Source organism: Pituophis catenifer, unplaced genomic scaffold, assembly GCF_029215685.1.
Source record: "Pituophis catenifer annectens isolate HBS135680 unplaced genomic scaffold, rPitCat1.0.hap2 SCAF_15, whole genome shotgun sequence".
In the NCBI taxonomy this organism is placed as follows: Eukaryota; Metazoa; Chordata; class Lepidosauria; order Squamata; family Colubridae; genus Pituophis; species Pituophis catenifer.
Window position 1 is genome coordinate 16,122,938 of NW_027256895.1, and position 27,197 is coordinate 16,150,134.

At 36.8% G+C, this 27,197-nt stretch overlaps 1 protein-coding gene across 1 annotated transcript; it reads right to left on the reverse strand.

Moving 5' to 3' along the window:
- Positions 1 to 3,881: 3,881 nt before the first annotated feature.
- LOC139324447 (vomeronasal type-2 receptor 26-like) lies at positions 3,882 to 27,197 on the reverse strand. The gene is made up of 8 exons (XM_070954159.1): positions 27,022 to 27,197; positions 25,420 to 25,711; positions 24,256 to 25,113; positions 22,437 to 22,664; positions 20,323 to 20,449; positions 16,972 to 17,671; positions 5,289 to 5,580; positions 3,882 to 4,025 (listed from the first exon to the last, which is right to left on the reverse strand). Exons 1-8 carry the CDS (start codon positions 27,195 to 27,197, stop codon positions 3,882 to 3,884), a joined length of 2,817 nt encoding a protein of 938 aa, XP_070810260.1.

Sequence of the window (27,197 nt, forward strand, 5' to 3'; positions counted from 1 at the left end):
ACAGATGAAATACTACTCCTACCTACGTGCACGCCTGTATTTCTAAGCAGATATTAATAAAATGCAATGTCTTAATCCGGGGTGATCATTTTTACAGTGGCAGCTGGAATTCCCTTATGATTTGAAGAAGAAGGAACAATAACTATCTTTAATCAGTAATCAGTATTATTCTTTGCAGCAGTACTTTCAAAAATATCAGAAGGAAACATGTTTATCGTATTGCAAGAGTCCTTGCTGCATGGTTATGAACCTTTGGAAGTAAGGCATGAAGCAAAAAAAGAGGGGAGTAAGAGTTCATAAAATGAAAACACCACTAGAAGGGGAAGAAAAGGAATAGCAACATACCCATTGAGGTCTTTTGGCCCACCAATTTTGCTTCATACATATTACTTTTAAAAAAAATGTTTAATACTTTGCTTTAAAATAACTTAAGTTATTCTGTTTTTGATGCTTAATTTAATTGTATACCACCCAGAATGGCTCTCTGAGAGAGATGCGAAGTGAAGAAGAGTGAAATACACATACATACATTCATACATACATACATACATACATACATACATACATACATACATACGTAGAATCTCCCTTGAATACTGTAATATTTATTCAAGTCCTAGAAGGACATCATCCTGTAATTTAGAAGATAGATTCAGTTGGAAATGGAGCTTTGGAATGTGAATCTACCCTGTTATGGTGGAGTTATGCTTCCCAACTAACAGATGGACATGTTCAGAATGTTCCTTCTGCTCTCTCTGGATCTCAAGTTCCTGCAGCAATCAGCAGAACATTTGTGGTACCCTACATGGCACACCAGCTATGACCATTCCAGTGGTAGATTGATGAGGCCATGTGTATTCCCTAGATCTACATCACTCATCTGCCTAAATCAATGATTAAAGTGTAGTATGTTTTCCTAAAAATAGATAAAGGGAACCCAGTTGAAGAAATGAATCAAAAACTTTATTCTTGTTCATTTATTTATTGAGCAGTGCTGATCCGTAGAGTAGCCGAGGGTCAGACATGACTGAGTGGCTAACTATGATAACAACAATGCATGGATAAAATGCACCCAGATGAAAGCAACAATGAATAGGATGTCTACAATTATTGCCTTCACCATCAGACTAAAGCCAAAATTATCAATACACTAATCTCAGTAGGAAAGTATTAGATGTCATCTAAAGCTCAAGAATAATAATTAAGAATAATTCTTAATTAAAGAAGCCACCAATCCTGAGACAGTGGTCATCATGAATAAGACTACGTTATTCTCAGGGAAGTTGAGAAGAAGTTCTAAAAAACAAATTGCAAAAGAATTGCAAAACAAAGTGTACCATGGAGAAAATCAAAGGGCAACGGTCTTTGCATTAGAATGGATGTGAATTCCATCTGGGCTGACATGATCCAAACTTTGGCCGTTCTCTCCTTTGGAATATTATCATAATTGAAAAAATAGATTGTTAGTCTCAAAGGCACCAAGCCTGAAATTTCAGCACTTAAGACAACTGCAATGACTGTACTTTCCATGATCACTTTGAATTTTTTACCTGTATTTTCTATCCACTCAGCAGCTGCATTACCATATATTATCTGGGGAAGACATTCTATAAAGTCAAAGCAGATTCCTCTCTCTGAAAACGTGGGAAGTCTCTTTTGAATAACCCTGTCCCTATCTTCTTCATACTTAGAAACTAACCCAACCCAGGTCCATCCAAAATGCAACAATAAGTGAAGTATTGCTTTAAATTGATGGGTTTCCTCTGGGAACATCCATTTGACAAACATTGCTGTTTCAGTATTTACCAAAGGAGTTGATCCATGTGTGATCTAAATGGAGAAAATCAGAAGAACATAGGAATGAAAGATAATAATAATAATAATAATAATAATAATAATAATAATAATAACAACAACAACAACAACAACAACAACAACAACAACAACAACAACAAAAACAACAACAACAAAAATCAACATACAGGATGAAAATCCTCCTGTGCAACAGCTTGAAACTGTAGAGCTAAGTGATCTAGCAAAAATGCTGAAAGAAAAGATTGAAAACCACATCAAAGAAAACACAGAAAGAAAAAGACTACCTACCATTTGCGAAGTGCATAGCAAATGAGTGAAAGATCTATTAATAGCTATGAACAGCATTTTAACATCCATCCCATCCAGCACACCATATGAAACCAACCAACTAATGTATAACACAGCTGCCATTATAATTGCAGAACTGGGTTATAAAATGCCAAACAACAACAACAACAACAACAACAACAACAACAACAACAACAACAACAACAACAACACTGGAACACCAAAGTGGAAAATTCGACTTGAAAATAAAATTAAAAAACTACGAGGGGATGACACCAATCTGAAATACTTGAAAGAAGGAAAACTAAATAACAAAAAGCTGAAAAATAGTTTACACAATAAATACAACCTGGAGGAAAAAACAATAACTGAAATCATGGAAGAACTGAAACAACTTGTAATAGCAACAGCAAAGAAAATTGAAAGATACGAAAAATGAATTAAACAATATCGTGAAAATATTTCCGGTTCAGAAAAAACCAACACCTCTTCTACCAGTCCCTTGACGAAAACCGAGTCCAAACTAATGTTCACCCATGTAAAGAAAAAACTTTGAACTTTAGAAAAGAACTGTGGGAAAACCCAGTGGAACACAACAAAACTGCCTCCTGGATCAAAGATATTCAACAACAAACAACACGAAACAAAATGGAAAATATTGCAATAACAACTGACATGGTTGCAAAACAAGCAAAGAAAGTCAAGAACTGGAGTGCACCTGGCCTGGACGAACTGTATGGATATTGGCTAAAACACCTGACCAGCCTCCATTATCGCATGGCCACTCAATTTGATCAAATGCTTCAAAATGCAACAAGTGAAGAATGGTTAACAGCTGGTTGAACATATTTGATAATGAAAGATCCAGAAAAGGAGACAGCGCCAAGCAACTATCGCCCAACAACATTCAAACTTTTTACAAGAATACTGGCAAATTCAGTATTCAATCCTCTGACGGAAAACAATTTGTATCCAGTAGAACAAAAGAGAAATTATAAAAAATCAAGAGGAACAAAAGATCAGCTGATCATTGACAAAATGGTACTAAAAAATGCAAAACAAAGAAAAAATTTAAATATGGCATGGATTGATTACAAGAAGACATTTGACTCATTACCCCAAAACTAGATTAACACCTATCTGGAAAACTTTGGAATCAGCAAAAATATTTGTAGATTTTTGAAAACAAATATGCAAAAATGGAAAACAGTTCTAACAGCAAATGGGGAGAACATTGGTGAAGTCAACATCAGATGAGGAATCTTCCAGGGGGACTCACTTTCACCACTACTGTTCAACATCACATTAATTCCATTGACAATAATCCTACGAAACACAAAACTGGGATACCAAATCTCAAGCCAACATGGCAAGATAAACCATCTACTATACATGGATGACTTAAAAATGTATGCGAAAAGCCCCACTGAACTTAAATCAATACTCAACACAGTTCAACTGTTCAGCAGCGACATCAAAATGAACTTTGGACTTGAAAAATGTGCTATATTATCCATACAGCAAGGAAAAATGAAAAAAAAATAGAAGGAATAGAACTGGGAAATGGAAACACAGTAAAAGCATTAGCAAAGGATGATTACAAATACCTAGGCATATTGGAAGCAGATAACATCTTGAATGGAAAAGTCAAAGAGTCAACGCAAAAGGAATACATCAGGAGGGTCCACAAAATATTAAAATCAAAGCTGAATGCTGGAAACATAATTAGAGGCATTAATACATGGGGAGTTCCGTGATACACTATTCAGCTGGAATCATCAACTGGAGTTTGGCTGAACTGGAAAACCTGGACTGGAAAACACGCAAACTTTACAATATGTACCATGCTTTACATCCACAAAGTGACATTGACAGCTTATACCTGCCAAGAAAAATAGGAGGGCTATTGCAAATCCATCAAACTGTAGAAGAAGAAAAACGAAGTTTGAATGATTATGTGAACCAAAGTACAGAAAAATTGCTGCAGGCTGTGAAAACAAGAGAACATTATAAAAAGAACAGAAACAATGGCAGAATATAAGGAAAAACAGCTGGATGACAGATTAAATAGATGGAAAACCAAAGCTTTGCATGGACAGCACTTGAAAAACATTGAAGGAAAATGTGATGACAACTTTACATAGGCATGGCTTAAGATGGGAACCATCAAGAAAGAAATGGAAGGTTTAATACTCACTGCTCAAGAACAAGCACTACAAACTAATGCCATGAAAACAAAGATACAAAAATTCACCGACAATCCAAACTGCCGACTTTGCAATAACAAAGTCGAAACTCTTTCACATTTAATATGTGAATGCAGCCAAATCACACAAACTGATTACAAAGCTAGACACTACTGAGTTGCTAAATTAATCCACTGATCATTATGTAAAAAATAAGTGGAAAAAGTTATAGAAAATGAGAAGGTGAAGATCTTGTGGGACTTTCGAATACAGACTGATCGACACTTGGAACATAACACGCCAGATATCACAGTTGTTGAAAACCAAAATGTCCAATTTATTGGTACATGTACAATTTATCTCCGGTACCAGGAGATTCCAGAGTCGAAGAAAAAGAACTGGAAAAAATAATAAAATATTGCGACCTGGCCATTGAAAATACACGGCTATGGATGAAACATGTAACAGTGATACCCATTGTCATCGGAGCACTTGGTACCATGTCCAAAAATTTTATAAGATACATCAACAAATTGCAGCTTCCTGCAATAACACCAGTGGAACTGCAAAAAACTGTGCTACTTGGAACATCATATGTCTTAAGAAGGTACTTGGTTGATACCTAGGACGCTGGCAGCAACCCATATCAACCATTAGCACCAGTCAATGGTATTTGTGATGCATTTTTGAATGTTCAGTTGACTGAGTTTCATGTTTAATGAATAAAGTAAATAATAATAATAACAACAACTATAACAATAAACCAATGCATGCATGTATATTTAATCAAATCTCTGGGTTTGAGTGGGATACAAAAATAGGGTGCTTAAAAATTAGTTTTATATGACATCTGCAATTTTGCTCATCAAGCAAAAAGGGACAGCCCTTTCAAGATATTCTTAGTAATGGTTTTGCTCAAATTCTCATTTCAGTGACCCACCTTTTGAATATAATTAATAGCTGGTGAACAACTCATATTGAACCATTTTTTTGTCTCACCTGGGGAATTTTGTAGTTGCACAGAGAGATTGCCATGTTGAGACAGGTGTTACTCTGGGGTCCTCCAAAGACAACTACTGTGTTGGTCTGCTCATTGCATTTGTAGTTGGGTATAAATTCATCTTTTGTAGATAGAAATTCCATTGATAAGTGATAAGTTGTACTTTCCACAGGATAGTCAGTAGCAATATGGAAACCAAGGCTAATATTGGGTATAATCCCAGAATGTTCATTGATCTCCTTTACAGCAAATGCAAGAGCCAAAGTGTGCTGGTAATTATGAGTGACGAACCTTCAGCGAGAGTTAGATATTGTCAATATATTTCTGTTTCAGAATTATACATACAGAAAGATATAAATTAGTGATTATTGTTTGTTCTGGACACCTGGAATTTGGTCACTATCAAATAATAGACCTAGATTGTATCAACTAGAAAGCACCAATCTAGCTGTGGCTACTTAACATTGAGCTAAGGTGGCATTTACTCAGACCCCATTTGAAATACTGTGTACAGTTCTGGAGACCTCACTTTAAAAAAAAAGATATTGATAAGATTGAGCGAGTCAAGAAATAGGCAAGAAAAATGGTGCACAGTTTGAGGGACAAAACATATAAGGAAATATTAAAGGAACTGAATATGTTCAGCATAGAGGACAGAAGGAAAGGGGGACATGAGTGAAACCATTAAATATATTAAGGAGTATGAATAAGATTGTTTAAGGTAGTATTCTCAATATTAATTAAAACATTAGAACATGGGATCATAATCTCTAACTGACAGGAGGGAAGTTCAAAACTATTGTTAAAAGATATTAACTTCACAGAAAGTGTAACAGAACCTTGGAAACAACTTCCAGGGGAGGTAATGGATCAAACACCAGTTTACTGAGTTTAAACATGAAACACATCCCTTTTCTATGTTTCTATCTGATTTCAGTATTATCTATATCTTATCTATATTTTCATAGAGAAGGAAGACAACTCAGACTTAAATGTATAATAGTCTAAAATATGCACTAGACAGTTTCTCTTTTATATCTGGATGAAATGAAAGACAAATAAGCTCAAGAATAACCAGAGGATATCTGCAATATTCAGATTAGCCAGTTTCTTGAGGAGAAAAAAATTCATGCAGTATTATCTATATCCTATCTGTATTTTCTAAGGGAGGAAGCCAGCTTCATTTTACATCCTAAACATATTATAACCTAAATTATGCACTAGAGGGTTTCCTGTTTTATATCTGGATGAAATAAAAGGAAAAAAAACCACCGCAAGATTCAACAGAGAGCTTCTGCAATATGTAAATTAGTCAAACTTTTCTTTACTTTCAACAAGGAACTTTGTTGAAGGAAGGAAATTTCAACATTAATGTTAGGACAGCTCTGAAATTAAAAATGACTAAATATGGTCACTGGAACGGGTCATATCCACTGACTAGTAACCAATACTTTTAAACATAAAAGCGAAAGAAAATACATTTAGGTATCAATGAGGGCAAAGAAGAGGTGCGGGATGAGGAGGAGGAGAAGTAGTCAGATACTTACAGGTACTGATCAAGGACTTTATAACTGGGAAGGCTATGAAAAGTGATCTCATTTGAAAGAAAGAGAACCTGATAAATAATAGCAGCAATGATTAAATCTCCAGACTGATAGTATTTATGAACAATTGGAAGAGGACGACTAAGTTTGCAGGTGTAAGGAGGAGAAATGCACATCATAGTTGGGAAAAAATGGAAAACTAATGTTCTGAATATAACCAATTGACTATAATATGTAGTCATTGTAGACCTCAAACAGTAACTCTTAAGTTACCATTCAACTGAGTATCTGACTATTCATTAATATTATCTAAACTTAAGACAATAAATTTTATTTAAAGTTAAAAAAATGAAGTGTCACAGATGAAATACTAATCCTACCTACGTGCACGTCTGTATTTCTAAGCAGATATTAATAAAATGCAATGTCTTAATCCGGGGTGATCATTTTTACAGTGGCAGCTGGAATTCCCTCATGATTTGAAGAAGAAGGAATAATAACTATCTTTAATCAGTAATCAGTATTATTCTTTGCAGCAGTACTTTCAAAAATATCAGAAGGAAACATGTTTATCGTATTGCAAGAGTCCTTGCTGCATGGTTATGAACCTTTGGAAGTAAGGCATGAAGCAAAAAAAGAGGGGAGTAAGAGTTCATAAAATGAAAACACCACTAGAAGGGGAAGAAAAAGTATAGCAACATACCCATTGAGGTCTTTTTGGCCCACCAATTTTGCTTCATACATATTACTTTTTAAAAAAATATTTAATACTTTGCTTTAAAATAACTTAAGTTATTCTGTTTTTAATGCTTAATTTAATTGTATACCACCCAGAACGGCTCTCTGAGTTAGATGGGAAGTGAAGAAGAATGAAATACACATACATACATACATACATACGTAGAATCTCCCTTGAATACTGTAATATTTATTCAAGTCCTAGAAGGAAATCATCCTGCAATTTAGAAGATAGATTCAGTTGGAAATGGAGCTTTGGAATGTGAGTCTACCCTGTTATGGTGGAGTTATGCTTCCCAACTAACAGATGGACATGTTGAGATTGTTCCTTGTGCTCTCTCTGGATCTTAAGATCTTGCAGCAATCAGCAGAACATTTAATAATAATAATAATAATAATAATAATAATAATAATAATAATAATAATAATAATAATAATAATAATTTTTCTTGCTGCTTATCTTCAATCCGTGCATCACCAGGTATTACAATGTCAATGAACCATACTTTTTTCTTTTCAACTATTGTTATGTCAGGTGTGTTGTGGATCAAGTGCCTGTCAGTCTGAATCCTAAAGTCCCACAAGATCTTGAGTTTCTCATTCTCTAAAACTTTCTCAACCTGATGTTCCGAGTACAGCAAAAACCACTGGGAACATCAGGTTGAGAAAGTTTTAGAGAATGAGAAACTCAAGATCTTGTGGGACTTTAGGATTCAGACTGACAGGCACTTGATCCACAACACACCTGACATAACAATAGTTGAAAAGAAAAAAGTATGGTTCATTGACATTGCAATACCTGGTGATGCACGGATTTAAGATAAGCAGCAAGAAAAAATCACAAAGTACCGGGACTTACAAATTGAAGTTGAGCGACTGTGGAAAAAGAAATTGTGTGTTGTCCCGATTGTAATTGGAGCCCTCGGAGCAATACCCAAAGGGCTACCCCGCTATTTAGAAATTCTAAATTTGCCGGACTTGAACATTTTGACTCTACAAAAAACCACCTTACTCGGAACAGCTTACATCCTCCGACGATACCTTAACAGTTCCTAGGTCCTTGGTTAGGACTCGAGCTGCTGAGCTATTAACCAGCCTCAAAGGCTGTGAATCTCACTAAAGATTAACTAATAAATAATAATAATAATAATAATAATAATAATAATAATAATAATAATAATAATAATAGTAGTAGTAGTAGTAGTAGTTGCTTGCCACATGCAATTCAAATTGCTGGTAATCAGCATTATATCTCTGAATGTCAGTGGGCCAATTTATATGTGAGACCACATTCAATCTTTCTGAATAAGTCAGATTGATGGGCATGCCCCAGATCTTTTATGTTAAATGTTGTCATATGGGGGTTTAGAGTTTTTATTTTTTATTTATTCAGTGTGCTTGTAATTATGAGGGAAGAACCTTCAGTGAGAGTTAGGATCTGTCAATACATTTCTGTTTTAGAATTGGACAGGTGTTTTAATTTATACATACGTATTCATAAAGATATTCATTAGTGCTTATTCTTTGTTCTGAATGCTTGCAATTTGGTCACTAACAAGTGAGTTCTGGAGACCTCACATAAAAAATTTATCAATAAGATTGAGTGAGTCCAGAGATGGGCAACAAAAATTGTACAAGAGCAGAGAGAAAACGTATCAGGAAATATTAGAGGAAGTGACTATATTCAGCCTAGAAAGCAGAAAGAAAGGGGGTACATGACTGAAACCTTTAAATGAATTAAAGAGTGTGAATAAAGTTCTAGAAGGAAGTATTCTCATTATTAATTAAAACATAAGTACATGAGGGCATAATCTCACAGTGACAGGAGGGAAGTTCTAAACTAATTTTATTATTTCACAGAAAAAGTAGTGGAACCATAACCAGCTACCAGAGGAGCTAGTGGATCAGTCATCAGTAACTGAGTTAAAACTCCCTGGGGATAAATATATGACACCAGACAAAAAATTATGCCATCAGTTTCTTATGACTCTATCTCTACCAGCTGTACATCTCCACCCCAGACCACCCCAACGGTGCCCTTGAAGTAATGTCCCGGTGCCTGGAGGCCATACAGATCTGGATGGGAGAAACAGGCTCAGTCTAAACCCATCCAAGACCGAGTGGCTGTGGTTTCTGATGTCCCGATATAGTCAGCTGGTGCCATCACTGACTATTGGGGGCAAATCTTTGGCCTCCATGGAAAGGGCTTGCAACTTGGGTGTCCTCCTGGATTCACGGCTGTCTTTAGAAGAGCACTTGACGGCCATGACCGGGAGGATTTTTCATCAGGTTCGCCTGATACGCCAGTTGTATCCCTTTCTAGATCGGGACTCCCTACGCACAGTCACTCATGAGCTCGTCACCTCTCGTCTGAACTATTGTAATGCTCTCTACATGGGGCTCCCCTTGAGGTGCACTCGGAGGCTCCAACTGGCGCAGAGTGCGGTTGCGCGGTTGGTTATGGGAGCGACTGCACAAGCTGCACTGGCTCCTGGTGGTCTTCTGGGTGTGCTTCAAGGTTTTGGTTATCACCTTTAAAGTGCTCCATGGCTTAGGACCTGTTATCTACGGGACCGCCTGCTACCACCAATAGCCTCCCAAGGGCCAGTACGCTCCCATAGAGAGGGGCTCCTCCAGGTGCCATCAGCCAAACAATGTCAACTGGCGGACCCTAGGGGGAGAGCCTTCTCTGTGGGGGCACCTACGATCTGGAACGAGCTCCCCCCGGAGATACAGAGGATCCCGGATGTCGCACCTTCCGTCGCACGCTCAAGACTCTCTTATTTCATCAAGCTGGCCTGGCCTAAATCTTCTCCCCTTTTAAATGTAAATTTTAATTTGTTTTTAAATTATTGGGTATTTTAAATTTGTTTCAGCAAAATTATTTAATTCGTTTTTATTCTATTTTAAATTTTTGTATTTATGTGTTTTATTCTGTGGCTGTTCACCGCCCTGAGTCCTTAGGGATTAGGCGGTATAGAAATCCAATAAAATAAAATAAAATAAAAAAATAAATAAAAAAATAAATAAAAAAATAAATAAATAAATAAATAAATAAATATTTTATCCATATTTTTTTGAGAGAATTAAGCCAGTTCTCTTTTCACATCCTAGATGTATAACAGGCTAAAATTTGCCCTAGAGGGTTTCCTCTTTTATATCTGGATGAAATGAAAGGCAAAATAGCTCAAGATTAACTAGAGAGCTTCTGCAATATTTAGATCAGTCAAAGGTTTTATTTTCAACAAGGGACTTTGTTGAATGAAGATGAAAAGAGCAGAGGCTGATGTGATAATGATAAAATATAGAGACGTGGAATTTGCTCTGAGAATATAAGGAGGTTGTGGTACAAGGAGGAAGAGAAGTAGTTGGACATTTACAGGTACTGATCAAGGACGTCAGAAAAAGAAAGGCTTTGAAAAGTGATCTCATTTATAAGAAAGAAAACCTAATAGAAGCAATGATTCAATCTCCAGACTGATAATATTTATGAACAATTGGAAGAGGACTACTAAGTTTGCAGGTGTCGGGAGGAGAAGTACTCTTCATAGTTGGGCAAAAAAGTAAAACTAATGTTCTGAATATAACAAATTCATTGTAATATGTAGTCATTGTAGACATCAAACAGTAAATCCTATGTCACCATTCAACTAACTCATTAACTGTATCTAAAGTTAAGATAATGAACTTTATCTAAAGTTAACAGAATAACAGAGCTGGAAGGGACTTTGGAGGTCTTCTAATGAAATATCACAGATGAAACACAAATTCTTTTTCTCCCTATGTTCATGTCTTTATTTCTAAGCAGATATTAATAGAATTAGTCAATGAGTTAAGGTTTATTTAGGTTTTCCAAAAAAGCAGGTATCTAATCTTATCTAATCTAATCTAATCTAATCTAATCTAATCTAATCTAATCTAATCTAATCTAATCTAATCTCTAATCTCTAATCTCTAATCTCTAATCTCTAATCTCTAATCTCTAATATCTAATCTAAATCTTCCATCAGTCAAGGGCTCTCATCAATTGCTCCATCTCCTTCCGACACAACAGATGGACATGAGTAGATAGATGATAGGTTTTCCATTTCAGTGGGAAACCTATTGAGGAATTGAAAGGGTCCAAGAATCTATTTGTATAGGACTGAAGGATTGTTGTGTCTTCTTTCAAATAAGTGTGAGTGTGTGTTTGTGTGTGTGAGAGAAATAGAGAGACAGAGAGAGAGAGAGACCGAGACACACAAAGACACACATTGAGTTAAAACTTGCATGAACAGCTGCATGTTCTTAATAAGGTATCATTGTCTATTTGGATTAGGGGTAAAAAGAGAAGAAATAAGAATAAAGAAATAGCAATACGGAATTGCTAAACAATCTCATGCTTTTAATTTATATAACAGAACTACTTAAAGAGCTACATGGATTATGTCTTATTACACTAGTTGCAATTCAAGTTGGATGTCGCCCTTCAAGCTAAGCAGGACACCGAATATGGTAACTATGGATCCCCCTTTTCTAATTATGTCTGCCTTGCCTGTGAGATCTGGAAAAATATGCTTCTTGTGTGCACTTCCTTTTAGGGAATGCCATGAGTCAGGATGTGGAGGATAGGCCTTTCCAAATATTTTCTTCCATGCATGGAACAACATTGCCTGGAGATTTTATGGCCCCAACCCTTTTGGAATTCTGGAAAGCCATGAATTCTTGGCTGTTCCCACAGACTTTTGAGGTTGGGATGCTGTTTCCTCTTGTAATACTGTCTGATTAATATTAGAACTGTTTCTTGGGATATACAGTATGTTTAAGAATTGTTCATGTCTGTTGCTGCAATTTAAAATTATTTTAGCTATAATGATAAATGTCAAGTGCGGATCATGGTGGAAGTAGATAAAGATTGGACCTCAACAAATAAATATTAAAAAGTGTCTTTTGAACTTTTAAAAGCAATGGCAGACAGAGCCCCAATGTACCCACACTCCAGCAGCAGTTATGCAAAAGAAAAATCTTCCCAGACAGAGAGTAGTGGAAAACTGAGTTACTGAACACTACAATAAACCAAGGATTGAGGTTCAAAAGCTGAGGTTCCAGAAACACATTGATTCACCCATACTGGAGAATGAATCTGATCAGTGGTGAAATCTAAAATTTTTTGCCACCGGTTCTGTGGGCGTGGCTTGGAGGGCGTGGCCAACATGACATCACTCATGTCACTCTGGCTTTCTTTTTTTCCTTTCTTCTCTCTCTCTGTCTCTGTCTGTCTGTCTGTCTGTCTGTCTGTCTGTCTGTCTGTCTCTCTCTCTCTCTCTCTCACATACACACACACAGTAGTAGCGGCCAGAGAAGGAAGAAAGTGAGTGGCCCCTCTCAGTGCTTCCTCCGCTACCCCTCTCAGCCCCAGCACAATGGTTGTGTCTCCCCCAAGGGCTGCCGGGCCAGCGGGAAGCAACTCTCTCCCACGCAAAGGCTGGATTCCTACCGCAAGTGACAAGAAAAACTAATCAGTCCTCAGGTTGGATGTGTAGGGTTTCTCTTCCTTCCTTGTGAATTAAAAACCCACATTAGAACTGCGGAGGAGAAGGAGGAAAAGGGGGGCTTGCTGCACAAAAGCCCCAAAGGCCGTGCAAAGTTGCAAACCTCGGGCAAGCTTGCAAAACAAATTCAATGAACCCTGCAAGAAGGAGGAGGAGAAAGTTGCAGTCACCTTGCCTTCCCTCTTGCCACTTGAGCCCTGCCCAGCCTTGAAGCTGGTGGAGGAGAAGAGGAGGATGAGGAGGGCTGCTTGGTATGATGCCTGCAATCTCCACCCCCCATGGGGCAAAGGTAGCAGCCACTGTGTTTTTTACCCAAGGGTGTAGGATTGGGGTTAGCTGGATGCTGACCTCGGAAGTCAAGCAGTGTGGGGGACCATCGGGAAGGCAGCATGGAAGGCAGGTAAGCATGGAAGGGCTTTGGGGAAGGGAGTAAGCTGCTAGCTCCTTCCCTGCAGCCCTGCCATGCTTGCCTGCCTTCCACGTAGCCTTCCGCTTGCCTGCCTTCGCAAACTAGCACAGGGATGCAGGGAAGGGCACGTGGAAGGCAGGGAAGCATGGCAGGACTGTGGGCCATGGACTGGTTCGGGAGCGTGGCCAGCCGGCCATTTTTTAATATATATTTTTTATTTATATGCCGCCCTTTTCCAGAGACTCAGGGCGGCTTACAAGGCATTAAGCAATAACCTTCACACTTTTGTATATTTTATACAAAGTCAGCTTATTGCCCCCACAAACCGGGTCCTCATTTTACCTACCTTAGAAAGGATGGAAGGCTGAGTCAACCTTGCGCCTGGTGAGAATTGAACTTGCAGTAATTGCAGGCAGCTGGAAGCTAAATACTACCTTTAACAGTAGCATTAGTCTGCTGCCCACTCAGGCTCCCTCAGCCATTGCTACCAGTTCAGCGAACCAGCCCCAATCTCCACTACTGGTTCACCCAAACCGGTCCAAACCGGTAGCATTTCACCCCTGAATCTGAGGGTGGTGTAAATTTTCTGAGAAGGTGCAGCTAGTGGCAACATGGGGGAAGGCTCATTTAAATTGATGACCCCATTCTTTTTCAGGAGAGAGTACCATGTGTCAGTTTGGCTCTCCAAATGCGACAAAATACCCTGAGATTAGGGATGTATGTTTTCATGACGTTGCTTGAGTGACTTCTCTTGTAACTTGTCTGGCTGATAAGAGATAGATTCTAACATTCTGTTGAGATAAGTTCTTCTGCTTCTCTGGAGAAGCAGAGAAGATGATGACATATACAGCTGTACTATGGCATTCTGTCATGCTTTCAAACTTAGCAGGTTGAAAAATTGGAATACCTTGGTTTTTTAGAATGACATTTATTTTTAGTGAAGTAAATGGGAAAAAACCTTGAAAATCTGGCAAAGCTATTCTAAGGATCAATTTATTTCTGGCAAAAATTGAGGAAAAGGTATTCTGAATCTCTTTCTTATGCCCTGCCTTCCCTTTCCTGAGGAATATCTACTGTAAAAGTCTTTTTCCTCTATTTACCTACACTTTGCTAAGATTCCCTTTGTACATTCTGATCTTTAGTTCTATTTCTTTGGCATGTCCTTTAAATATGTAATTCTTGTAATTGTCTTAATAGGTTGCCTATTATTAACATATATACCACCATACCATCCTGTCCCTGGAATCTCAATTACATCAGGATTTTGCCAGGAGCAGACAATGAACTTACAATGCAGAACTCATCTCATTCAGTAAACACTATAGCTATCTATTCACCAGAATAGGAGTGATACTAGAAGATGTAAGGTATTGCAAACTTTAATGCAACCTATTAAACATATTGTGTAAGATTACCCACAATGTGTATTTTCTAACTCCTAGAACACCTGCACAAAGAAACAACAGAGTTGATTGCCTGGATAGCTGAATTGGATATCCGATTATGAAGCCACTGTGATACCCCATATATATTTTGTATCTAATTACGTGGCTTGACTGTATATGTTTACTGCTCTAATGCCATGTTCTCATCATAAACTAAATAATGATAGCCATAATGGTAGGATTCCACAGGATCCTCCTTCCCTCTCTGGCCCCAATATTGTGAACCCATCCAGGAACACACTCAGCTGAGATGAACCTAATAGATTCCAGGATAATATATCATTGCAGATCACACCAAATCTCAAATGCATTTTTAAAAAGATACATCCAGCTGAATGAAACAATGAACTGGATGTCTACAATAATTGCCTTCACCTTCAAGCTTAACCCAAAATAATCAATGCTCCCCTTATGCATTAATCTAAGTAGGGCAGAATTAGATCTCATCCAAGGCACAGGAATAATAGTGACATAATTAAATAAGAAGACAAAGGTGGGACAGTAGCAGGGTGGGTTCTACTTATCTTTACTATTGGTTTGCAGTGGGGCCGCGCGTGTTCGTGCTTCGCTCTTCTGCGTATGTGCAGCAGCTTCTGCGCATGTGCAGAAGCGTTTTGGTGACATCGGGTTCGGTGAGCGGAGCCTCTGCCAGTTTTACTACCAGTACTATAGAACCGGTGCGAACCGGGGGCAACTCACCACTGGACAGTAGTCATTATGAATACGATTAATTAGTCAGGGAAGCTGAGAAGCAGTTCTCCAATGCCATCTTCTTCAAACATATCTCCTCTGTTCCACAACAACATTTCTTTTAGGCTTTCATGACTAAAGGAAGACAAGAACACATTGTCCCCCTGTTTTTGACCCAACACCTTACCTGCTATATCAAAGTGACTCTCAAACTTTCAAAATTGTGGAAAAGGATGTTAATTTGGATTGTCCTGCACCTTAAAAAAGGATTAGGGGAAATATTAAGATGCTTTAAGTGGCAAATAAGGCACATAATATTCCTAATTTTGTATTAACAGCATCTCAAAACACCCAAAAAGATGACAAACCTTTGCCTTCACACACATACCAGGGATGATTTTCAGTTTTATGAGTGATATAAAATAGGCATTTTCTTTCTTTTGATAGGGATGTTGTGAAGCTCTTGGGATGCAGGATTTAAATCCATTGATTTTTACATTCATGCATATTATATCTTCTTCTTGATTGAAATGAAATTCAATTTAGAGAAAAGTAAAGTCTTACACTTAGGCAAGAAAAACCAAAAGTAGACATATAGACTGGGTGAAACCAGGTTTAATAATATGAGAGGGATCTTGGGGTCTTAGTGGGCAACCAATTAAATATGAGCCAACAGTGTGTGGTGGCAGCCAAAAAAGCCAATGCAATTCTAAATTGCGTTAACAGAGGAATCACAATCAAGATCAAGCGATGTAGTAAAATCATTCTATAAAGTCTTAGTAGGACAACACCTAGAATACTGCATCCAGTTTTTGTCACCACACTATAAAAAAAGTTTTTGAGACTCTAGAAAAAGTGCAGAGAAGAGCACTTTTGCTCTTGATTAGGTCTGACTGATTAGGTCTGAGAATCATTATCTAATAATCAACAATTATCTAACAATTAAAAAGTGATTAGGGGACCTTTTTTTACATTGTGAAGTGAACTTCTCAGAATAATTCCTTTGTATGTCCTATTGATGTAGCGATGGAAGGAAAAAGACCAAACTTCAAATTGGGGGTGGGTGGGACCTATATACTGAAAGCAAATAATTAGATTTCCTTCAAAGGGTACGGTGTTAAAATCATTTTCATTTTTTCATTAGTTGCTCCTTCTTATTCAGATTAGGTCTCAAAACAATGATATAGCATTTGGGGGAAAATATGCAGCCCAGTAATCCAGCTGCTGAAGCCAAAATGGAGAAGATCTCCACAGCCACCATGTATTTTCCCTTGGTACTCAAATAGGTGGGAACAAATGACACCCAAACACTGCAAAAGACCAACATGCTGAAGGTGATAAATTTGGCTTCATTAAAGCTGTCAGGCAAATTTCTAGCTAGGAAGGCCACGGTGAAACTGACAGCAGTCAAGAACCCCAAAAAGCCAAGCATTGTGTAAAACATAGTGGTTGAACCTTCATTACATTGCTGGATAATTTCTTCAGCCATGGAGTGCCTGTCAGAATCTGGGAAGGGAGGAGAAATTGTGAGCCACACCACACAAATGCAGAATTGTGTCAATGAGCAAGATAGGACAATAGAGATAGCCAGCCCTTTTCCCACCCATTTTCTCATTTTGGAACCGGGCTTGGTGGCCATGAAAGCAAGGACCACTATGATAGTTTTCCCCAATATACAAGAAAGGGCTACAGAGAAGATGATGCCAAAAGCAGTTTGTCGCAAGAGACATTTCACTTGGTCAGGTTGCCCAATGAAGAGCAAACTGCAAAGGAAAGAGAGCAGGAGAGCAGCAAGAAGGCTATAAGTGAGGTTCCTATTATTGGCTTTCACAATAGGTGTGTCCTGATGTTTAATGAATATCCTGAGCACCACAGCTGAGATGACAGAAAAAGAGACTGCAATCACTGCCAAAGAAATCCCCAAAGGTTCTTCATAAGTTAAGTAAATTATACGTTTTGGAAGGCAAGTATCCTTATCCTTGTTTGTATATTGATCCTCTGGACAAGAGAAACAGTCATCCAAGTCTGAAAAAGAAACCATTCATAGAAACATTATCTCATCATTTCATTTTCAGTATACTTCAATTTTACAGCATTATGTAGACTTAAGTAGATCTCAGTTTGATTACTAGAATGACCTTCATATGGTGCTGCCCTTGAAGACCATTTCAAAAGTGTAACTGGTTTGCATTGCAGTGGACATGCACTTAATGGACATGGCTCCAAGTTGCTTAGTCTATGCAATTCCATTTTCTGGTTATCACCATTAAATCCCTGAATGTCATAGGGCCAAATTATAGGTGAGATCACCCTTCTTCAATGGTATCTGTCTTTCCCAATAAGTCCGATAGATGGGCATGCTACAGAGTTTTGTGCTAAATGTTGCCTCTGGGAGTTCAGAGTTGTATCTGGTCTGTACTGTCCAGTCTTTTCCAATACTTTTCCATGTATGTGAGTTTCCTACCATTTTAACCTTGTAGCAGGTTTGGAAAACCTTATTGTTCCTCTAAAGTATTAGGCTAGAATGTAGGTTGACTCAGGAGCCTGATTTATTTGGTACCTGATGGCAGGGGTGATTTGTGTTTCTAAAGATTTTGGTAAGCCACCAAGGTTTATTATATGAGATAGGCAACCATATACATTCCAGAATCAATCAATCAATCAATCAATCAATCAATCAATCAATCAATCAATCAATCATTTGGGTGGAATAGGAAGTAAAAACTAGTAAAAGCCATGGAAAAATTATCAATGAAAAATTACCTTTATTTCCAAAAAGTAATGACAAAGGTTTCTGGAAAAATGCTGTTTATAATTTTTCAAAGAAACATAAGAAGGAATAATTCAAATCTACTGTTGCTTAAAGTTAAAATGAACTGATTGGTTTTATCACCAAGTAGCTCACTGAAGTATGAAAAAAAAATTAAGAATCTAAATTGTAAAATTCAAGAATGCGATAAAGAAATAATGGAATCACAAATAGAAGAAAAGTAGATATTGGAAGTTATTAATACATTGAAAATAGGTAAGACACCAGGGTTAGATGGACTAGGCGTAGAATATTATAAAAATGTTAAAAGACTATTGTTGCCAAAGATGAATATATAAATATTAAATATATAATATTTAATAAAATAATGGATGTGGAAAATATTCCACATTCCTGGAAGCAATCTTTGATAATACTGATAGCAAAACCAGATAAAGATCATACAAACCCTGGATCGAATAGACTAATATCCCTTATTAATCAGGACGCTAAGATTTTTACAGCAACGTTGGCAAATAGTCTGAATATATTTATAGAGAATTATATTAAAAATGACCAGTGTGGATTTATAAGAGGCCAACAAATGTCAAATGTAGTAAGAAGGGCATTAAATGTAGGTTACTATATAAAGAATCAAAAATTAAAGGCAGGTTTATTTGCATTAGATGTATTTAAGGTGTTTGATTGTGTGGAACAGCCTACGTTGAAGATATTTATAGAAAAGTTAGGTTTTGGAAAAAAAGTTAGAGAATAATTCAGAGAATAAAGCAAGAATAATTATAAATGATGGTATTACAGAGACATTAACCTTAAGCCGGGAATGACAGGGTTGCCCTTTATTCCCAGTTTTATTTTCATTATTGATGGAGGTTTTGGCAAATGCAATTAGGGAAGATTCATTGATTGAAGGAATTGGTGTACATAAAAAACTAAAATAAATTTATTTGCAGATGATATATTATTAACATTTCAAAATTGCGTAGTTATTATACGGAGGATATATTTACACCTGAACAAATTTTGATAATATAATGGATTACAAATAAACTGAAAAAAATCAGAAATGATGTTATATAACCATAGTAAAGAAGAAATGGAGGAAAATATAAATTAAAAATAGTAGAGTTGAAACAATTAAGGGAAATAGGTGAACCTATAGAAACGTATTGGTTTTAAAAAATTGTAAGATGATTCAAAACCCTTTTTTAAAAAAATTGCTAGAACTATGGAATAAATGGAGATACCAATTAGTGCTAGGAATTTCTCCTTTAACACCAGTGGTGGAAATAGAGAAATTACCTAAGATTAAATTGAAAGAATGGATTAGTAAATTAAAAGAAAATCAGATGTATAAATGGGAAGAATGGAAGAACAAGATAAAAAATATAACACAACAAAAGAATGCTTTATCAGATATTAAATTAAATTGGTTGAATTAAATACAATCAGAGAAATGGATAAAAATTGAAGAAAGATTTGAAGAGAAAGATAGACAGTTAAAAAAATTGAAATGATTATATGTATGGCAACAAATGATAAATTAACAACAGAAATTAAATTTTAAAAAGGGATAATTAATGTAAACAATTATAATGAAATATGAGGCAATTTTATTAGAACAGTGTTGTTGGAAGGCAAAGGGAATAAACCTATTCAAGAATATATGTTGTTTTGGAGGGGATAAGGGCACAATTGGCATATATTGTATATCTTTTAGTTGTTATAGAAGAAGAAATATAAGAAATATAAGGGGGGGGAGTCTCAGGCGGGATGCACTGTTTCAATAAGTTGCTACGCTCAATATTTTCAATCATCATACTATTTATTAAAGATATTTATTTATTAAAAATAACCCCCATTTATATTTATTATATCATTGAAACATATAATATAATTCTTTGCTTACCCAATTGATTAGCTATCTTCCCATCTGGACATATTTTACAGTTATAGCAACAGGATAATTTCCCTTCCACTTTTATCTTGCTGTGGCCAAGAGGACACTTCTTGTTACAGATGGAAAGAGGTAATGCCTGCTCAGAAAATAAACCAAAATTCACAGAAAAAATGTAATCTTGGCGGAGTGTTCTTTCCATCAATTACACATATGCAAACTCTTCATTGGAAAAATGTGGAATATGCTCTGCACGGCCTGTTTTCACCAAAAATGCACCCGTTTTTGGCCTGCAGAGTGTAATGAGGGCCAGGGACGGCGAAAACACGACACACAGAGGGTTCAGGAGAGGAAAAATGCCTGTATTCAGTCTATAAGATGCACCTAAATTTTCACCACTTTTAGGGGGGGAGGGAAAGTGCGTCTTATGCTCAGAAAAATACGGTATGTAGATGTTATATTTTCTTTAATTAAAGAATGTGATCAACCATCCCCTATTTCAGAGGAGGTTATTAAAAAGTTAATTCTAAAGTGTTGAAATCATGAAATTTGTATTTTTTTAAAAAAAATCATTCTGTTTTAATAAATTTTATTTATCTTAAAGTACATACACCTCTAAACAATTACCCACTTACTCCTTCAGGCATTGCAAAGGGGTGGGAGACCACATCCTGCCAACTGGTTTGGTTATATCATTCTGAGGGTGGTTGAAGGACTAAGCTAAGATCCTATCTCCTCCCTTCCTTCTCATCTTGTCAATCTTAAATCAATTTCAAAGTCAATATTTATTGTTTTAATGTTTTACAATTACAAGCCACCTAGTGTCACCTCTAGGTACCCATTCCTAGGTGAGATGGGCAGCATATAAGTTTAATAATAAATAATAATACATGTAAGTTGATCCCAATTTGCGCCCAAAATTTCTGCTGCTAAGTGAGACAGTTGTTAAGTGAGTTTTGCCCATTTTATGATCTTTCTCACCACAGTTGTTAAGTGAATCACTGCAGTTGTTAATAGCAATAGCAATAGCACTTAGACTTATATCACAGTGCTTTACAGCCCTCTCTAAGCAGTTTACAGAGTTAGCCTATTGCCGTCAACAATCTGGGTCCACATTTTACCAACCTCAGAAGGATGGAAGGCTGAATCAACCTTGAGCCTGGTGAGATTTGAACTGCCAAATTGAGAACAGAGGGTGGAAAAGAACTGAGGCGAGACAAGGTGTACCTTGAGATAACAGTTTATTAACACTAAAAGTTTGGCTAACAGTGACAGCTCAGCTAACGGCAACAGCTGATTCTCCATCTGACAGCTTCTTTTATACTCAGCTGTCAGATGGCCAGCCAGTCAGGTTGAATCTCTCTTCCTGCTTGAGAGACGGACCAGAATGAAGCCTTAGTACACGACAAATAGCAAAAGCCCTTAGACTTATATACCGCTTCATAGTGCTTTACAGCCCTCTCTAAGCAGTTTACAAAGTCAGCCTATTGCCCCCAACAATCTGGGTCCTCCTTTTACCCACCTCAGAAGGATGGAAGGCTGAGTCAATCTTGAGCCTGGTGACATTCGATCTGCCAAACTGCTGGCAGCCAGTGAACAGCAGAAGTAGCCTGCAGTACTGCACTCTAACAACTGCACCACTGCGGCTCTGTGTTCAGTTAGTAACACAGTAGTTAAATGAATCTGACTTCCCCAGTGACTAGCAAAAGGTGATCTCATGACTCTGGGACACTGAAACTGTCATAACTATGAGTCAGTTGCAAAGCATCTGAATTTTGATCACATGACCATTAGGATGCTGCTATGGTTGTAAGTATGAACAGTGGTCATACATATCTTTTGTCAGTGTCATTGTAACTTCAATGAATAACATATGGACTGCTAAATGCTTCCTTACTCCAAATGTTGCTGTGATTGTTATTGTGTAATCATTTATTCAGGTATCAAACTTGCGGCATCCCGTTGCTGTCATGTGACGTATAGTGACATTTTCCCCCTTCATGGAGCTGGGGTGAGCGTGGCCTGCATGTGAGACACCTGGCCTGTGGGCTGCCAGTTTGACAACCCTGATTTAGTCCATCAATCTGTGGAGAATAATTTCAGGTAAAGGGAAAAATGAGACATACCTGGTTAAACATGAGAGGCCAAACAGCTTCCTTGTCAGAAATGGTGAGGAGCTTTTCTGAGAGAGCCAGGGGGTCAATCTTTCCAATTTGGATTTTCAGAAAGGACTTATTTGGAAATGTGACCCAATTTAAAATATCAAGTCCAGTTTCTAATTCCCCATTGGGACCAAAGGAAATCTGTTCTCCAGCACTGTTGTTAAAGGAGACTTGTTGCAAAAAAAGGTGGAGCTAAAGAAGATGACAAAAAAGAGGAAAAAACCAGGAATGTTATCAGGAATCTTTGAAGGGGATGGGAACCTTTCAGTTTTTTTCTTCCAATTTGGCCTAGGTTTAAAGAAAAGCAAGCTCTTCCATTTTGCCTTGGTCAAACTATTTCAAACTGGTAAAAAAATATAGTTTTATCCAATACATTTGAAAAACTGTCAGAAGAGAATTCCAACAGAAAATCCAGAAAGGGACAGATCTAGGAAATTACTTTGCTTTGATTGAGCATTTCAGAAATGGGGAATTCAGTGTTCTGCCATATAATAGGCAAGATAGAGAGCTGCATGTTAAAAGGAGCCAGAATTGTGTTTGCACAACATAGGAAGGGCGAGGAGATCCCCACAGAAGTAAAGATAATAACAAAAATTTTAGAATGTGCAGAAATGAATAAACTAACATTTCAAATTAAAGAAAAGGAAGACACTGAATATTTTGAGGTATGGGATCTGTTCTATCGATGGTTAAATAAGAGAAACAGGAGTTAGAATCTCGAGGATGACAAGAAAAAGATTAATCTCACTACTAGGGTTGTTTACTGCAAATTATTAATTTTGATTAATTTTGATTAGTTAATGTTATGAGGGAAAAGCACTGTTAATTATCAAGTTACCATTAGAGGATACTATTATTATGACTATGACGAATACTACTCCAAAGAACTGTAACCAGGCAACAGACTGTATATATGGATTTTGAACATATTGGTCTTTTTTATCTATATTATTATTTTTTTAAAAAAAGATAGAGAGTGGCATGGTTGTCTAGTGGTGAAAACCCTTGCATCCCTTTTAGAAGATTAAGAATTCAATACTAAGTAGTGAAAACTGTTTCTCCATGAGGGTACAAAGAGAAAATATCTGCTATGAACTCTGGGTGGTGTCAGGAAGGGCATCCGGCCAGTAAACACTCAAGTCCATTCAGTTGCCCCATCTCTACCCTGAATTAAGGGATTACAGGGTCATAAAAAGAGACTTAGTGTAGGCAAGGTAGAATTCTCTGAGACAGACTATTCTAGGTCAAGATGGCTTTTACTTCCATCAGGGGGTAATTCCGGGTGTTACTTGTGAGGAGAAAAAAATAAACTTGAACTATTCTTCATGCAATTCATTGACCATTTTGTTATTCACTGGAAGTAACACTAAGTATAGTTACCTTTTGAATCCGTACCTTTGACACCTTTGAATCTTAGTTACTCAAAAATTAAGCTGGTGAGGAATAATAATGCTATTCAGTAGTAAAGCAGTTTTCATTTTCTACATATAAAATTGTTAAATATAATGGATTGAATAAGATCCTCTACATACCATTTAAGACATAAAATGAAGTCCATATGTTACATATTTTTGTGTCTTTATCTAAGCCTTAGATTTATATTCCTTTTTTTAATTTTCTTTCATATGAAAATATCAACTACTTCTATATAGCTTTCAAAACTATCTATAAAGAATTCTAACTGTTAAAACAACAGAACGCAACAAAACAACACAAAACACAAAACCAGTCTCCTATTCTGGTACTTGGTGATTTCCCCAAATTTTGTATTAGCCAACATTACTTGCCAGGGTGATTGGAGGAAGAGCTTCCATCTCCTCTCATTCATTTTTTGTCTCCCTTTGAGTTTGGCGGAACGCATGGCCTTCAGAGCATGTGCCACAGCATAGACAGCATTATAGACGCTGTAACTGTGTCCATTCATGGTGGTCTCAAAGACAGAATTAGGAAGAGTCTCCAGCTTCTCTTCTCCAGTGCAGATCCTTTCAGCATTCTCATCTCTAATATCACTGGAGAAGGAGCATTCAAATGCATCTTTCCAGAAATCCCTAATAAACCCATCATCTTTTTCTAAGTTTGGGTTTCTCTTCTTCATAAAATGTTGGAATCCCGTCAGCTCCTTTGAGTGAATTGCAAAAGAAAGTGCACCGTGGAGAAAATCAATGGGCAATGGTCTTTGCATTAGAATGGATGTGAATTCCATCTGGGCTCTCATGATCCAAACTTTGGCCGTTCTCTCCTTTGGAATGTTATCATAATTGAAAAAATAGATCATTAGCCTCAAAGGCACCAAGCCTGTAATTTCAGCACTTAAGATAACTGCAATGACTGTACTCTCCATGATCACTTTGAATATTTTACCTGTATTTTCTATCCACTCAGCAGCTGCATTACCATATATTATCTGGGGAAGACATTCTATAAAGTCAAAGCAGATTCCTCTCTCTGAAAACATGGAAAGTCTCTTTTGAATAAATCTGTCTTTATCTTCCTGAAGCAGAGAAACTAACCCAACCCAGGTCCATCCAAAATGCAACAATAAGTGCAATATTCCTTTAAATTGGTGGTTGTCATCCAGGAACATCCATTTGACAAATGTTGCCGTTTCAGTATTTATCAATGGAGCTGATCCATATGTGATCTAAATCGAGAAAGTCAGAAGAATATAGGAATAAAGGGTCTCTTCCACAACAACAACAACAACAATAATAACCAATGCATGTCTATTTATTTAATCCAATATCTGGGTTTGAGTGGGATAGAAAAATAGTGTGCATAAAAATTAGTTTTACATGATGTCTGCAATTTTGCTCATCAAACAAAAAGGGACAGCCCTTTCAAGATGTTCTTAGTAATGGTTTTGCTCAAATTCTCATTTCAGTGACCCACCTTTTGAATATAATTAATAGCTGCTGAACAACTCATATTGAACCATTTTTTGTCTCACCTGGGGAAATTTGTAGTTGCACAGAGAGATTGCCATGTTGAGACAGGTGTTACTCTGGGGTCCTCCAATGAAAGCTACTGTGTTGATCTGCTCATTGCATTTGTAGTTGGGTATAAATTCATCTTTTGTAGATAGAAATTCCATTGATAAATGATAAGTTGTACTTTCCACAGGATAGTCAGTAGCAATATGGAAACCAAGGCTAATATTGGGTATAATCCCAGAATGTTCATTGATCTCCTTTACAGCAAATGCAAGAGCCAAAGTGTGCTGGTAATTATGAGTGACGAACCTTCAGTGAGAGTTAGATATTGTCAACATATTTCTGTTTCAGAATTATATATACAGAAAGATATAAATTAGTGCTTATTGTTTGTTCTGGACACCTGGAATTTGGTCACTATCAAATAATAGCCCTAGATTGTATCAACTAGAAAGCACCAATCTAGCTGTGGCTACTTAACATTGAGCTAAGGTGGCATTTACTCAGACCCCATTTGAAATACTGTGTACAGTTCTGGAGACCTCACTTAAAAAAAAAAAGATATTGATAAGATTGAGCGAGTCAAGAAATAGGCAAGAAAAATGGTGCACAGTTTGAGGGACAAAACATATAAGGAAATATTAAAGGAACTGAATATGTTCAGCATAGAGGACAGAAGGAAAGGGGGACATGAGTGAAATCTTTAAATATATTAAGGAGTATGAATAAGATTGTTTAAGGTAGTATTCTCAATATTAATTAAAACATTAGAACATGGGATCATAATCTCTAACTGACAGGAGGGAAGTTCAAAACTATTGTTAAAAGGTATTAACTTCACAGAAAGAGTAATAGAACCTTGGAAACAACTTCCAGGGGAGGTAATGGATCAAACACCAGTTTACTGAGTTTAAACATGAAACACATCCCTTTTCTATGTTTCTATCTGATTTCAGTATTATCTATATCTTTTCTATATTTTCATAGAGAAGGAAGACAACTCAGACTTAAATGTATAATAGTCTAAAATATGCACTAGACAGTTTCTCTTTTATATCTGGATGAAATGAAAGACAAATAAGCTCAAGAATAACCAGAGGATATCTGCAATATTCAGATTAACCAGTTTCTTGAGGAGAAAAAAATTCATGCAGTATTATCTATATCCTATCTGTATTTTCTAAGGAAGGAAGCCAGCTTCATTTCACACCCTAAACATATTATAACCTAAATTATGCACAAGAGGGTTTCCTGTTTTATATCTGGATGAAATAAAAGGAAAAAAACACCTCAAGATTCAACAGAGAGCTTCTGCAATAGATTAGTCAAACTTTTCTTTTCTTTCAACAAGGAACTTTGTTGAAGGAAGAAAATTTTTGAGGGGAATGAAATTCATATACTTTACGATTAAATCTAATAATATTCATCTCAATTTCAACATTAATGTTAGGACAGCTCTGAAATTAAAAATGACTAAATATGGTCACTGGAACGGGTCATATCCACTGACTAGTAACCAATACTTTTAAACATAAAAGCGAAAGAAAATACATTTAGGTATCAATGAGGGCAAAGAAGAGGTGCGGGATGAGGAGGAGGAGAAGTAGTCAGATACTTACAGGTACTGATCAAGGACTTTATAACTGGGAAGGCTATGAAAAGTGATCTCATTTGAAAGAAAGAGAATCTGATGAATAATAGCAGCAATGATTAAATCTCCAGACTGATAGTATTTATGAACAATTGGAAGAGGACGACTAAGTTTGCAGGTGTAAGGAGGAGAAATGCACATCAT

Excerpts from the sequence above, each read along its gene's own strand:
- LOC139324447 (XM_070954159.1), bottom strand. The coding sequence starts at position 27,197 with ATGATGTGCATTTCTCCTCCTTACACCTGCAAACTTAGTCGTCCTCTT. Across the intron at positions 25,712-27,021 it reads AAAGTCCTTGATCAGTACCT|GTTCGTCACTCATAATTACC; the intron begins GTAAGTATCTGA and ends CTCTCACTGAAG. Across the intron at positions 22,665-24,255 it reads TCCTCCAATCACCCTGGCAA|CTCCACCTTTTTTTGCAACA; the intron begins GTAATGTTGGCT and ends CATCTTCTTTAG.